At 47.7% G+C, this 13727-nt stretch overlaps 3 protein-coding genes across 3 annotated transcripts; all 3 read left to right on the forward strand.

The window, feature by feature from the left end:
* The first annotated feature begins 86 nt into the window (after positions 1-86).
* On the forward strand, positions 87-4730 carry LOC120898549 (alpha-tocopherol transfer protein-like). Its single transcript, XM_040304551.1, has 2 exons — positions 87-2864; positions 4260-4730. Exons 1-2 carry the CDS (start codon positions 2148-2150, stop codon positions 4521-4523), a joined length of 981 nt encoding a protein of 326 aa, XP_040160485.1. The 5' UTR covers positions 87-2147; the 3' UTR covers positions 4524-4730.
* Positions 4731-6158: 1428 nt separating this feature from the next.
* LOC120896754 (retinaldehyde-binding protein 1-like) lies at positions 6159-8245 on the forward strand. Its single transcript, XM_040301162.1, has 2 exons — positions 6159-7328; positions 7401-8245. The coding sequence occupies exons 1-2, from the start codon at positions 6471-6473 to the stop codon at positions 7659-7661; spliced, it is 1119 nt and encodes a 372-aa protein (XP_040157096.1). The 5' UTR covers positions 6159-6470; the 3' UTR covers positions 7662-8245.
* Positions 8246-11306: 3061 nt separating this feature from the next.
* LOC120896811 (alpha-tocopherol transfer protein-like) lies at positions 11307-12732 on the forward strand. Its single transcript, XM_040301263.1, has 2 exons — positions 11307-12310; positions 12383-12732. The coding sequence occupies exons 1-2, from the start codon at positions 11570-11572 to the stop codon at positions 12635-12637; spliced, it is 996 nt and encodes a 331-aa protein (XP_040157197.1). The 5' UTR covers positions 11307-11569; the 3' UTR covers positions 12638-12732.
* The last annotated feature ends 995 nt before the right edge of the window (positions 12733-13727 follow it).

Raw genomic sequence — 13727 nt, forward strand, 5'->3', positions numbered from 1 at the left:
CCCAGTTTTTTTTTGCGCTGACCTGAGCCGATACGGGGCCGCCACCTTCGCTAATTGTCTAATGCAGGTCCATGTTTCACACGCTCATTTGCAATTATATGATAATGATTGGTTTTGCGCGCGTGTTGGTTGGATCTTGGGGCTCGGGTCTCGGGGTGAAATCGGGTTTGCTCCAGAAATGTGCGCTGAGAACTTCAGTCAACAAGATGCCGCTACCGGGTTAACAGCTTTCTAGTGTTCGATCGATCGATTCAGGTACGACGACATGCGGGAATCGGTGTTGTGATATAAGGAAGTTGCGTGACGCCATCATCGCCCCTTTCGGTGTAAGGTGTTTTGTGTTTTGTGGCTGTTCAACTACGACCAAAATAGTTTGCCTAAAGCTTTCTACAGCTTTCCACGTCAACACAGTTTCCCATCTCAAACGTGAACCGCAAACAAAACCCTAATCTAACGATCCAAAACGATCGACAACGTTTGCTCTCGCAACAGGCAAATTGTGCTTTGTGTTGTGTGTATCTATTACGATCGGGTCGTTGTGGCTTAAAACCCACTAAAAAAGCGTAATTAAAAGACGCAGACGACGGTGACTCCTCCTGCGTTACAAGCGGATTGCGGATCCAGAGCAGAAAACAGAAGCCCCCGATTGTGTGTGTTTGTGTGTGGATGGTTGCACAAAGCGATGACGATACAGAAAAGCTGCGTCTTAACAGTCAACTTAACACAGCCATCGATTTCGCAGTCATGAGATTGAGCTTATGCAATACCTTCACGTGTGTGTGTGTGTACGTGTCGGCAGCATAGGACAGTACGATCTTCTGTTACAGAGGGCCAAACCCTACGGTGTAACCACTTTAACCTGCCACCGAACCCGGGCCATATCCTGTGCGAAGTGCGGCGTAAAAGAAAGACCCTGACCTATTCTGCCGATGCGAAGTCGAACTCTCTGTCCTTCACACACTTATCTGTGACGACGCTGGACGGTTGACCATCTCGTTAATAGTTTCGCTATCCTTTACCATCGTGATCGGTGTGTGCGTGTGTGTGTTTTTTCAATATTCCCGGCATGCGAGGAGCTACACAACGCAGCCTTGTTTGCATGTTTAAAAGATCCATTAAGCCGGACACGGACATCCAACAACACGAGCTCCTCGTCCCACGAAAACAAACGCTGTTTGTCTATGATGCTAATGTTGTCGAAAAGAGATCATACGCTTGTCGGAATGCTGGGTGACTAGTGCGCTAGTGACAACCAAACCCCGGAAAGTCCCGCTGCAGGGTCTTAAAGGCTGGTATACTGGTTTACCTTTGCTTAGTGGCACCAAACAGGACCTTGAATTTGGTTGCTGCTGCATCCTTTGAAACCAGCTTGACCGCGCGTGCCTGCTTCCCGGGGGCCCTGTGCCAATGGGAATGGAATCAATGCAAAGGTCAAACGGGCTTTTTCTTTCTGGTTTGGCCAAAAGGGTGAACTTGTGCTGCTGCGAAACGATCTTTCCAACGCTTCGTTCGGGCGTAACGAACGGAACGCGCATTTGCGTTTACTATCTGCGCGTTTTGATCCCAATAAACAGTGTGGCACCCCCGTTGATTGCCAAACCGCCAGTTCGATGGATTTTGCATTTCGGCACAAGGCTACGCCAACGGCAAAGTGTGTTAGCCAAGCGTTGATTGGGGTGTAGTTTTACCATATGGCATGGTGCGGAGTGGCCAACTTTTTGGACACTGACTAAGCTACCCCAACCTCTCCCGGACAGACTCTTTTGCTCCCGATTTTCAAAGACCCCCTCGCCAAGCATGTCGCATGAAGACGAACCGTCTCATCCGGCGCTCGGCGTTCCGAAAACCAGTTGCTCCACGTGATGGAAACAGTGGAAAGACGAAGAAGTTCGATGGTTCGACAATAGATCCCGAGCCAACGCGAAACAGAAGACAAAGAAAGACGGACAAGCACAAACTGCGACTACCTGGCCACGCCGTGCCGTGCCGTGCCTCTCTGCGGTGGAAAGGGAAAGTGCGTTATTCTTCCACCCCGACGACGATTGGGCCGGAGCTTTCGCAGACCGAGCGCACCGACCGTCAGTGTCAGTTGGTGTTTGGAGGTGATCGTGAACACAACAGGAACAACACAACACAGCAGCAGCATCATGACGGTCACCTACGGTGTCGAGAAGTGTCCGGAAAAGTTCGACGAGTATCGGTGCAGCCTGCCCGAGCAGTACCGGAAGCTGGCGGCGGACCAGCTGCGCGAGGACGATCACATCCGCAAGCAGGCCATCGATCAGATGCGCCAGTGGATAGCGAAGCATCCGTACATCCGCCGCTGCCGCACGGATGCGGTGTTTCTGCTGCGCTTTCTGCGCCAGCGCAAGTTCTCCATCCCGAAGGCGTGCGAAATGCTGGAACGATATCTAGCCCTTCGCCAGACGTTCCCGCACTGGTTCCAGGGGCTGGACCCGTTCGAGAAGACGATGGTGGCGCTCGGCGAGGAGGAGGTGTTCCACGTGCTCGGGTTCGACGCCAAGGGCCAGATCGTGATACTGATCAAGTCGCGCAACTTCCGCGTGGACAAGTACGACCTGGAGGATCTGATACGGTTTCTGCATATGAACATGGAGATTTTGTCCTGCGACGAGATGGTGCAGGTGGCCGGCGTGGTACTGATCGTGGACTGTTACGAAGCATCGATGGCACACTTCACGCTGTTCCGGCTGAGCGAGATGCGCAACATTGGGCCGTACATCAACCACCTGCTGCCGATCCGCTGCCGGGAAATTCACGTCATCCGGCTGCCGAAGGTGGCTGCATCTATCGTGGATCTGCTGTTTGCCTACGTCAGCCCCAAGCTGAAGCATCGGTTCTTTGTAAGTAGTAGCGGATGACAATGGGTGACGACCACAACGAACCTTGGGCCGGCGATAAAGACGCAGTGCAGTGCGGTTCACACCTTTCCGAATTTGGAGCGCCTGCGTTTTGTTGTGGCCGTTTGTGAATTCATGTGCGGGGTTGGTATTTTTGGGTGCCGGTGTGTGTGTGTGGACAGTGTGAGAAGAAATGAGGCGCTTTGAAGATTTGTAGGCCACCACAATGTTTGGCGCAATCGGAAAACGGTACTTACGCAACGCCGCTGACTCCGTGAAACGTGACAAAAGGCCTCCAAAAAACTAGCGTTTTGGTGTGGTCTTAGTTGTGGATTGAGTTGGGAATTCTCTCAACCCCACCAACGCCCTCCAAGAAGTTGCAATGTCCGGCCCTGTTGGGTGGAAATTGTCTTGTGTATGTGTGTGGGGGGGCTAGTCGCTGACATTTCAAATCATCCGATCAAGCAGATCCGATCATGCGATCATGCGAGTTCATGCTTTTTTGGAGAAAGAGAAACCTCTTGGAGGATGTTGCTAAATTGGCGAAATTGCTTGCCCGCGTGTCGTCGAAAGAGAGAAAGAAAGGTAAATGGATATGGGGACCATCTCCAAGCTCCCAGAAGACAGTTCGATTTCTAAATCGGAGTGACTAATATACATAATGTATGCGCAGAGAAATCTAAATTCAGTACCGACAAAAAAAAACTGTCTGGTGTGCCTTTGCAAATCAACATTAGTAGGGGTTTTCCAATGACACTAAACTGATAATGGTTTGGCAGAGCGTTTGCAAAACATCGTGAAGGAGATCGTTTTTTTTGGGGCAATTCCATTTGATTTGGTTTGCTGTTAAATGAAAGGTTAGCTTTAAAAATAACGAAACCTTCGATTTGAACTCCAATGACGTCCCTAAACTTCGTATGGAAGTCCCAGAGGCTGAAATAGCTATAATAATCAGCAGTTTAAGTTGTAAATCAATGCCACACGCTAGATTCGGGAAGACAGGTACGACCTCACCTCAGCTTGGTCGTAAAAGTTATCATCCACACGCGAAAACAACCCAAACTGGGAGTCAACCAATGAAGATTGTCCAGGACCGGTATCGCCGTTCGCGCATTATATTTGTTGCGAGATCTGTAAAGAACACGATCTAGACGCAGAAACCAGTTTTAAGATAAAATATCCCGTGACGTTCGCGGGAACATTGACTTTTTGGGCAACTGATTCGCCCACCCATCGGCCAGACACGTGTGTGCGCGCTACCATTATTGTGGTTTTTTATGTGTCTGGCGGTGAAAAGACATCTTATCTTAATCTTTTGAATTTAGCATGACGTAAACCCTTGCCAGCGATATTGACTAACAAACATGTTTTTTTTTCTTCCTTTGTTTCCCTCAACAGTTCCACAAAACCATTAATGAGGCGGTAAGCTACCTGGGCAAGACGCTGCTACCAACGGAGTACACCGATCAAACCGAAGAACCGAAAGCCCTCACGCACGTGTACAGCAAGCGCATCCGCGAAAGCCGCGACGAGCTGCAGCTGCTCGACCAGATGGAGATTGATGTGGCCAAGTTTTCCTCCGTGTGGAGCAAGACCGGCTGTGCGCCGGGCGGTATCGACGCGGGGATGGTGGGCAGCTTCCGCAAGCTGGACATCGACTAGCGTGTCTGTTGCATGCGCAACATTTACGTTATTTATAAGTGTATTTCCGGTTCCAACTCTCTTCCACACGCCACTTCCCATCTCCATCGCGACGGTAGCATATCGGTAGGCTCATAGGGTTGTATTGTATTGTATTATGTTTAGTGATTAGCTGTTTTGGAAAGCATAACTCACCTTCCATCCGTTTTGTGCACGGTGTCTACCACATACCGAGTCGGTTTTATTCCACTCTTTAGGGTATTAGAAGTTAGCTGCACTAAGGTATCTGCAAAAAAGGGCCGCTGTAACGAGCTCACGAATAAAATGATTATAATAAAACACTCAAAACCAAAAACACCGTTTGAAAAATGTGCGTTCGTCGCCTGCAGCAGCAGCAGCTGCTCTCCGATCAATCATAGCTGGAACACAGCAACGCCTCTCAAACACCATCCACACGGGTTCGGGTATGATTTAACAGCCTCCAAATAGTACCTATCAATCGGTCTTTGTTTACGATCGGTTTCTCCAGACATGCAGACCGCGCGATGGTGTCGATTGTCCCCACGGCCAATTTTGACATTCGTCGGTCATTGTATGCGCCGTGTTCGCGGTGTCGTTGGTTTGTCTATTCCACCGCGGTGCACCCCGTACACATTCCTGTGTTGATGAATGACATTCATCTGTGTCTCTTTTGCTTTGTGTATATGCGTTTTTGGGAGAAGGAAATAAGACAGTTTCTTTCGTGTGTTTCGGGAGTGTTTCCAAATTGTGATTGCATGACTGGAATGGATGTTAGCGTAAACGGATAACATGTATAATCTGTTCGATGCCTAAAACCTATAAAGAGTTTTTTCCATGAACTAGACTAGGATACAATGCTCGATCAATTGCCTAGAGGAGTTTGCCTTTATAGGTAAATTTAGGTATAAATTGACAAATACCGAGTGAAAGGTGAAATGTGATTATGCAACGAACTAGGATTAGGTTTAAACTTCTCATAAAAGTATGTGAAAGTTGTTAAACATTAAGAGGAATAGTTTGAAATACGCATTGCCTACCTTTGAGGTGCACTTGTTACAAGGTATGCAATACGAAGCTCAAACACGCCTAAAGGTATGCAATCTGATGGCATTATTCAATTCACTCGAGAACATACTACATCTTTTCAAGGTCGTTTTGTGTTCTGATGATCTCTATTTATTTATTTTAAGTATGCTCTACCTTCCTATAGACTAAACGCTTTTACAGAGTCACGCCCTTACAGAGTTCGTTTCCGTTTGATAACAATCGAACAGCATCTTGCGAGGCGCATAATTGATCTACCCTTCCTATATACGCACACTCATTCTTCCATCAGATAGTTGTCCCCACCACCATCTCATTACAGTGATATAATTCTAACAATGTAATAACGCACACTGTCATATCGCAACCATCATTACGGCAGAGATTTGAGATACGAACCCTTCAACGCGCGCCAGCAACGCCGTATCTATCTTCTCCCATTGCGCTCTTCTGCAATCATTCACAATGATGTGATATTTACGTCCCTGTTCGTGTGTGTGTGTCAGAGAGTCTCCATCTCTTTCCATCACCCTCGCCCCAAAGTAAACAAATAAACTATAAACGCAGCAGTTGCTTCAACCCGAGCTCTCCGCATCTCCTTCCCTCTAGGCTCATCATTGACAGTCACTTGCGGGCGGGCGAATATGTTTGCTGCCGGTTTGTACGAGAGAGAGAGAACGGGTCGCGGGTGCGTCAGTCAGACACAGTCAATTAAATGTATCTCCCAAAACCCCTTTCAGTGAACCCCCGTGAGCGGGCTGGAAGTGGGTTCAAAAATCCGCTCGATCACCGACTCCAGCAACAACAGGCACACATTTCAACGGTTACCTCCCGTCATGGGGTGGCAAACGAAAAATTACAAAAAAAACACATACCCACTGCCTCCATCGTAATCGTCCGCGAATGACGTTTCCGCGGTGGAGCCAGGTTGAGAAGGGGGAAGGGCTGTATGTTATTAAACAGAGCGCCGACACAAACACAGCAAGCCGGGTTCTCGGGCTCTGGACCGTGCGCTCCCCAGTAGTGTGTTCCGTTTCGTGCGGAAAAGATCGGTCTGCGCAAATGGCCCAACGTGCTGAAACGTTCTTCCCGTGCGATGGGCTGTCCGGCTTGCTGGACCAGATTGCAACCACGGAACTGCGGGAAGAGGACAAGCTGCGCGACCAATCGCTGGCCGCGATGCGTGAGTGGATCCGGCAGAATGGGCGACTCCACCGGTGCCGCACGGACGATCGCTTTCTGTTGCGATTTTTGCGCGTGAAAAAGTTCTCCGTCCCGATGGCTTGCGAGATGCTGGAACGTTATCTGACCATGCGCCAGACGTATCCACGCTGGTTCGCCCGGCTTGATCCGGAAGATGCGGATCTCGGGGCGGTACTGGATGCGTGCTGTTTGGTGCCGATCGGACGTGATCCGGCGAGTGGACGGATTGTGATCTTCGGTGTGGTGAGGAACTTTGACGCCCAGCGGTACAACTCGGACACGATGATACGGTTGAACATGCTGGTGGCGGAAGCGTTGCTGGACGAGGAAGCGAACCAGATAGCCGGCTTTACGCACATCTTCGACAATGGCGGCATGACGATGGCACACGTCACGTGCTGGACGCTGGACAACCTGGCCGGCTACTTGCGGAGCGTAATCAACTGTGTGCCGGTGCGGTTGAAGGAGAACCATTTCGTCAGTGTGCCCACGTTTGCGGCACAAATCAGCAAGTACTGTTTGTCGTTCGCAAGTGAGAAGCTTCGTGCCCGCATTCATGTAATTATAGCCTGAATAACTGAGTGACAAGTTGACAACGTGTTTTTAATGAGCGTTTCTTCTCTTACAAAGTGTCACAGCACGGTGGAAGAGTTACGGGCGAAGGTGTCCCCGGAGCTGCTGCCCCTGGAATACGGTGGCAACGGCGCCACCCTGAAGGTGCTGAACGAACGATTTAGAGAGTTTCTTCGGTCGAAGCGCACTACGCTGCTGGAGCTTGACGAGATGGAGATCGATCTGAAGGATCCACGAGAAGCGGCCGTCCACGAGGATGTGGGCGAGGTGGTGGCCGATGGTGCCGTTGGCAGCTTCCGAAAGCTCTCGATCGATTGAACCATCCTCTGGCGGGTCTTCCTCCACCTCAATGTGATAAGCTGCTGCTGCAAGGTTATCTTATCTCCAAAGCTTGGTATAAGGCACTCGAAGGCAAAAACAAACCAATCTCGCAGCCAAGAAGCGTGAAGGAGACATGTTTGTTTAGTTTTTTTTTGTTTTGGTTTTTGATTTGCAGTGGAATTTTTGTTTAGTCACGGTCCGCCAAATGACGTAGCATTTGGCAAATGTTAAATGACAAAGTGAGAAACGGTTTCGTACGGACGGTGTATCTATATGCGCTCGCGCGTATACAAAAAACAGCAACCACTCATCCTTTCTAAAATTCTATTAAAACTGTGTTTCATCAACATCGATCACAACACTTCAGAATGGGTCGATGGCAAAAAACGAGTTCTTGCAAACGCAGTTATAAGTGATTGTTTTTCCTCGATTCTGGGGTGTATGTGTGCGATTCTGGTTTTTTGTAACGGTGACGTCAAAGGGAGCTAAATTCATTTCAAACAGCATAAGATTCAGTATTACGTTTAAGCAGGGGTTTGGAATGGGTCCAGAATAAAATGTATTATTTTACTTACACTGTATGATGATCTTCCCGAAATGTGATTAATATCTTCAAAACAGTAAATCGAACTTTATGAATATGTCATTCAAACTTCCATAACTTTCAGTTGCCTAAAATCTCAAAGAATGATGACGATTGATGATGATGTCTTATAAGGTCTTTAATCTATGAGTAAATTCTTTCATCCATGGAATGTAATAGAGGTTTGTTTATTTCACCAGAAAAGCTCTCAAACAAAGCTTTGAGAAGCTCAGATGAATCGAAGCTTTTGTCCGTCATTCCCGCCAAATAAAAGCTTCCACTATGGTATCCAAGGGGTCCATCAATGTGGATTGTTGGATGATCATTACAAAAATGTGATGTTTATACAACAAACTATTACAAGATATAGAGGCATTCTTTTTCTTCTATTTGGCGTAACGTCCTACGCGGACATGCCGGCCTATACAGACTTTCAAGACTTAATTAATTACCACCCAACCGGATAGTCAAACTTCTTGCTGCGGGGAGACGGTCCTTTCTAGGCTTGAACGCATGACGGGCATGTTATTGAGTCATTCGAGTTGACGACTGTACAATGGGATCGCCCAACAGAGGTATTCAGAAGTTCGTATAATTGTGGGGCACTTGTTTGGCTGTTTCTTCAAGTGAACATTATATGATGAGAATTGAACTCTATGACCCATCGGAAATTCCTGTTTGGTTTGTCGAAAATTGATGATGCAGAGTCCAATTTCTTTCACATAAAGTGTATTCCCCAGTAAGAAAGAACCAAGCAAATATCCCACAGCTATGAGATCTACTGAATTGAATGAACCCTTTAATTGATCCCGTCTGGCAGTCTTAAGTATTCGTAGAGCTTTGATGCCTGCTTCTTTATTTTAGTTAGAATCTCAATTCGAACACTTGCAGGAAGGACTATTATGATATACGTTGTACGATTGGGCCAAATCTAAAAAGAGAATTGATATAGCAGAGACTTGTAGTAAAATTTAAAAAATAAATTAAAAGGTCGATGTATCATACCAATTCGCAATGACTCAACTAAATCCCAGATCTCACCAAGATTCTGGAAATTGCAACAAAATGGTTGATTGAACGTTTGAATGTTCACAGCAACGCAAATCGTAATCTTCAGCTCTCCTCAATCTTCCTTCATAGCCCGTTATTCAATGTACTGCATTTCTCTGCTAAATTCTTCATCATCCGTTAAAGTAGATATGACCATGTAAGGACTCATATCACATTGCAACAGGTTTAACGTTAATTTTACACTTTATTTCTTCGCCAATGTTTATTCAATCCGTCAATCCGGTAGCACATACGTTGCGTGCCTGCATCCCATCCTGGAGGTTAAGGTCGTGGATGTGTGCATGGCACTATCACGTCAATATCAGCCCCGATCCCCACCAACCGGTGCAATGTTCAAGAAGCACCGTAAACACCGTCACGCCATTGAATATTGCACCCAGGTTCGAACGCTTCGACATACAGACACTTGACCAAAGCAATGCCACACCTTTCACGCCACACCCAGCATCCGCCAGTCCGCTAGCCGGCCTGCGAAGAGTGGGAACCGAAGCACTTTTCATCTCATTTATCCATCCGTGCATCGCATCGCGGTCCTAAAAACGCAAAAGGAACCACCGAGCAGCGACGGTGTGCAATGGCAGTTCAATTGGTCAGTTGGGTAAGCACTATGGCCCCAAAAAAATTGAAACCCCCAAACGCACCGCAAGAGCATCAATCTTGGCAGCAGCATATTACGACATACGGGGCTGAGGTGGTGATTTTTGCTGCTTTTTTGTTTGTCTGAGGGATGCCCAGACCAGCCTATTCAAAATTGTATGAGTATCTCCCGCTCTTCCATCGCTCGAGCCGTCAGTATGTAGTGAAAGTACACAGTGCCAAAGCTCGTGGAAAAGGACCGCGAATGGATTCGGTATGACAATTGAATAATTGAACGATGGCGCTGGCGCTGGCTGGCGTCGTCGCCGTTGTCGGGCTGGCTGATCGGAGGGCTTTGATTTGGAGTCTCCGTTTGCTCCATCCTCCACCTCCGGCGAGTGTGTGTTATTTTACCGTCCATTTGTAATCCCGCGGTTCAGCAACCATCATCATGCTCGTATGCTCGAGGCGCGTACTAATACGAAGAACTTGCACTTACCCACCACTTGCGTCAATATTTCCCTCCAACTGAATGGATTGCGTAAATGGATGAGGATCCCAGGTGGTAGTGGTGGATTGCAACGCACCACCGAAATGCTCAAATGTCCCGTGGCATAATTTATGAAAAGAAATTGTGCTTTTCTGTCTGTGGGATGACGTTGATCGGGTAGGGAAGGTGTGCGCGTGTGTAAGGCTAAGCTTTATTTGTATGAGAGTTTGGGTAAACGCTATGCGTGCTTATTAACGCATTTGAATCGTATTATTATTATTTGAGCTTTGAAGAAAGCCAAACAAAGAGCTGATTTTGGGTCATTTTACGAAATAGTATGCACAGAAATACAAATTTCGCTTATTTTAATCAAAGTGCTACTACAAAAGATTTTCGGTAGTTCATGGATGTTCATGTAAAACGCGAATTGAACATGCTCCATGTGATGCACTAATCTGCTTACTTACCATCTGCTCCATACAACCAGCTCATACAGATCACGCTAAATTCAATCATAACTCACGATACAATCCTTCTTTACGAAACTTACCCACAATTATTGAACCACTCCTCAACAGAAATGTTCTGAAATCCCCGCATGAATAATGCATCTAATAGATCACTCCGCCCCATTGAATTTGATTGCTACTTTCTGTGCAATATTTCCATTTGCACCAACCACGTCATAGAGCTGTTGCACCGGATCATCCATTACCCATCGATCGTTTCACCAACTTCGTCAGCGAAAAAGACGCTGTAATATGCATCACTGCTGCTCTCTCTTCTATGCACTACAACCAAGCAGCTTGACTTGCTCGATCATTAAACTACTCGTATTAGACTAGTCAATTGTCACCTCTGGTTGCCATTCTACTGGAAACGCTTTCTTTCGCGTGTAATACTCACCCCATCGCATCCAAACCCATGATCGCCAGCAAAACAGATGCCCCACGCTGCTTCCCTCCATACTGCAACACGCGCAACACGTCACAAGCATCCCAAAACCCGAATCTTTAATTATTAAACCATCGATCGTGTGCCTCGCAGATTCATTTCGTCTCGATCGGTCGACCGGTGCGGTTGGGACTCTCCCGGTGAACAGTGTGTTTGTGCGTTTGTGTGTGCGTGTCAGTGATTGTTCTTTCATTTGTGTTTGTGTGTATCTGTACTAGTAACATCCCAGTCATGCCCAGTGACGAGCTAGTGGTGCTTCCGGCCCCGAACCTGGACAAAGCGCCCGCCCGCTACGATAACGAGATCGACGAGCTGGACGCACACTGTCAGCAATTAGCGCGGGACTTTCTGCGCGAAAATGCGACGATTCGTGACCAGAGCCTGACCCAGCTGCGTGACTGGATCGCGAAGCATCCGCACATCAAGCGCTGCCGCACGGACGCACGCTTTCTGTTGCGCTTCCTGCGCACGAAGAAATACTCGTTCATCAATGCGTCGCACATGCTGGAGCGCTATCTGGCCTGCCGGGTGGTGCATCCGCACTGGTTCAAGCGGCTAGACATTGAGGATCGCGAGATGTGTGGGCTGGTGGAGGCGGGCTTTCTCTATCCGCTGCTGGAGAAGGATGCACGTGGTCGGACGGTGATTTTCGGCGATGCTGGTACGCTCGATCCGAAGGTGTACACGGTTGGGCATGGCAGCCGGATGCATATGCTGGTGGGCGAAACGCTGTACGATGATGCGTCTGTGCAGTGCGCTGGGTTTGTGCTGGTGTACGATTTGTCCGGCATTACGATGGGCATGTTGGGGCTGGTGACGCTGAACGATATACGCGATCTGGCGACGTACCTGAACAATGCGGTGCCGATGCGCATCCAGGAGCTACACTTTGTCAACACGCCGAGTTTGGCGCTGAAGATCGCGAACTACACGCTGGCGCTGATGAACGAGAAGCTTCGCAATCGTATCATGGTAAGCAGAAGGCGACAGTTTGTAATGGTTTAGTGCTTCAAGCAGGAAAATCTTTCACTTCATTCCACGCAGTGTCATCGCAGCTGGGAAGATCTGCACAAAAAGGTGGACAAGCGGCTCATCCCCCAGGAGTACGGTGGAAAGATCCCGAAGGAGGATCACATTGCCGCGTTCAAGCAGCGCTGTCGCATCTACCGTCCCCAGTTGCTGGCCCTGGACGAGATGGACTACGAGGTTGGGCGCGATATGGACAGCTGCAAGAAGTCGCACGTGGCAGAAATTGAAACGGGAACGGTGGGAAGCTTCCGCAAGCTGCAGCTCGACTAGCGAGCGTGCTTTTAGTATGTAATCCAATCTGTAATTCTGTTAGACTGTGATGTATGTATCGTTTTGGTTCGTTTCAATTTGTTTATCAATATGTATACTCTGGGGGATTTGTGTTTATTTTACAATTGTAGACAAGTGGGAATGGTTCGCTTTGTTTCCCCTTCTATATATGTGTGTGTGTGTGTATGGCTATGAATGGCATATTGAAATCGAGCTTTGGACCTTGTAGAAAGAGTCACAGAGAGACGAGAGTAGTGGAAGCGTCTGTTGACATGACGGGCAATGATAATAATTAGCACCTGACGTGATGCTACCACCGACGGGTGGGGACGATGGAACCATAATCGAGTGAAACAAAACGTTTCTTTTTTTGTCAAAATTTGAATGACCCGGCCAGTCCGCAGTCGCCGATGTGACTAGAAATGATAATCTTTATTCAAGGATGACCCTCAGCCAAGGTGTGAAGGATGAAGTTTGGATAACACAGCGTCAATATTACGCTGTGCCGGTCTCTTCAACGCTTCTTCAGTTGGGTTTAATTAACTGTTTACCTGCCTACCTGCAATCTTTAACGCCCTAATAAGCTCATAATAATGTATATATTTGTAAACATCATTCACTGTGTAGCAAATAGAACAATTTTAATGAAAACTGGTTTCGGTTGTTTGTGTGTGTTTTTTTGGCAAATAATATGATCCCGGAAGAAATAGCAAAAAAACAACACATCAAGCGTGGGTTTCCCAACGCTGATTATGCTTTCTGTAGCAGCACCAAGTCACGTCTTTCTCCGCATCCTTCCTGGTTGTTTGGTTTCTAACGTGTTTCACGTGCCTAGAATAACATTTAGCCTACACACTTATTGACGTCACAAACATGTTCTCCCGTGCCCGAATGAGGGCCCAAAGAGAGAAGGTAAGTGGTTTGCCAATGACTAACGAATGAAAACCATTTCCTGAAGCGCCTAAAACTATGCAATGCAATCAAATAGCGTACAGCATGTTGCATACGCGCTGGGACTTTGCCGTGCTGTGCAATTGCATATCATCAGGCGTGCTATAAAACCGTTCAAATTCTTTCAATACCGTTGCAA

The sequence above is a fragment of the Anopheles arabiensis genome, chromosome 2, assembly GCF_016920715.1.
Source record: "Anopheles arabiensis isolate DONGOLA chromosome 2, AaraD3, whole genome shotgun sequence".
NCBI lineage: Eukaryota > Metazoa > Arthropoda > Insecta > Diptera > Culicidae > Anopheles > Anopheles arabiensis.

Bases quoted from the DNA above. Each gene is read 5' to 3' on its own strand.
- LOC120896754 (XM_040301162.1), top strand. From the start codon at position 6,471: ATGACGTTTCCGCGGTGGAGCCAGGTTGAGAAGGGGGAAGGGCTGTAT. The intron at 7,329-7,400 runs GTAATTATAGCC...TCTCTTACAAAG, and splicing joins AGCTTCGTGCCCGCATTCAT to TGTCACAGCACGGTGGAAGA.
- LOC120898549 (XM_040304551.1), top strand. From the start codon at position 2,148: ATGACGGTCACCTACGGTGTCGAGAAGTGTCCGGAAAAGTTCGACGAG. The intron at 2,865-4,259 runs GTAAGTAGTAGC...TTCCCTCAACAG, and splicing joins AGCTGAAGCATCGGTTCTTT to TTCCACAAAACCATTAATGA.
- LOC120896811 (XM_040301263.1), top strand. From the start codon at position 11,570: ATGCCCAGTGACGAGCTAGTGGTGCTTCCGGCCCCGAACCTGGACAAA. The intron at 12,311-12,382 runs GTAAGCAGAAGG...CATTCCACGCAG, and splicing joins AGCTTCGCAATCGTATCATG to TGTCATCGCAGCTGGGAAGA.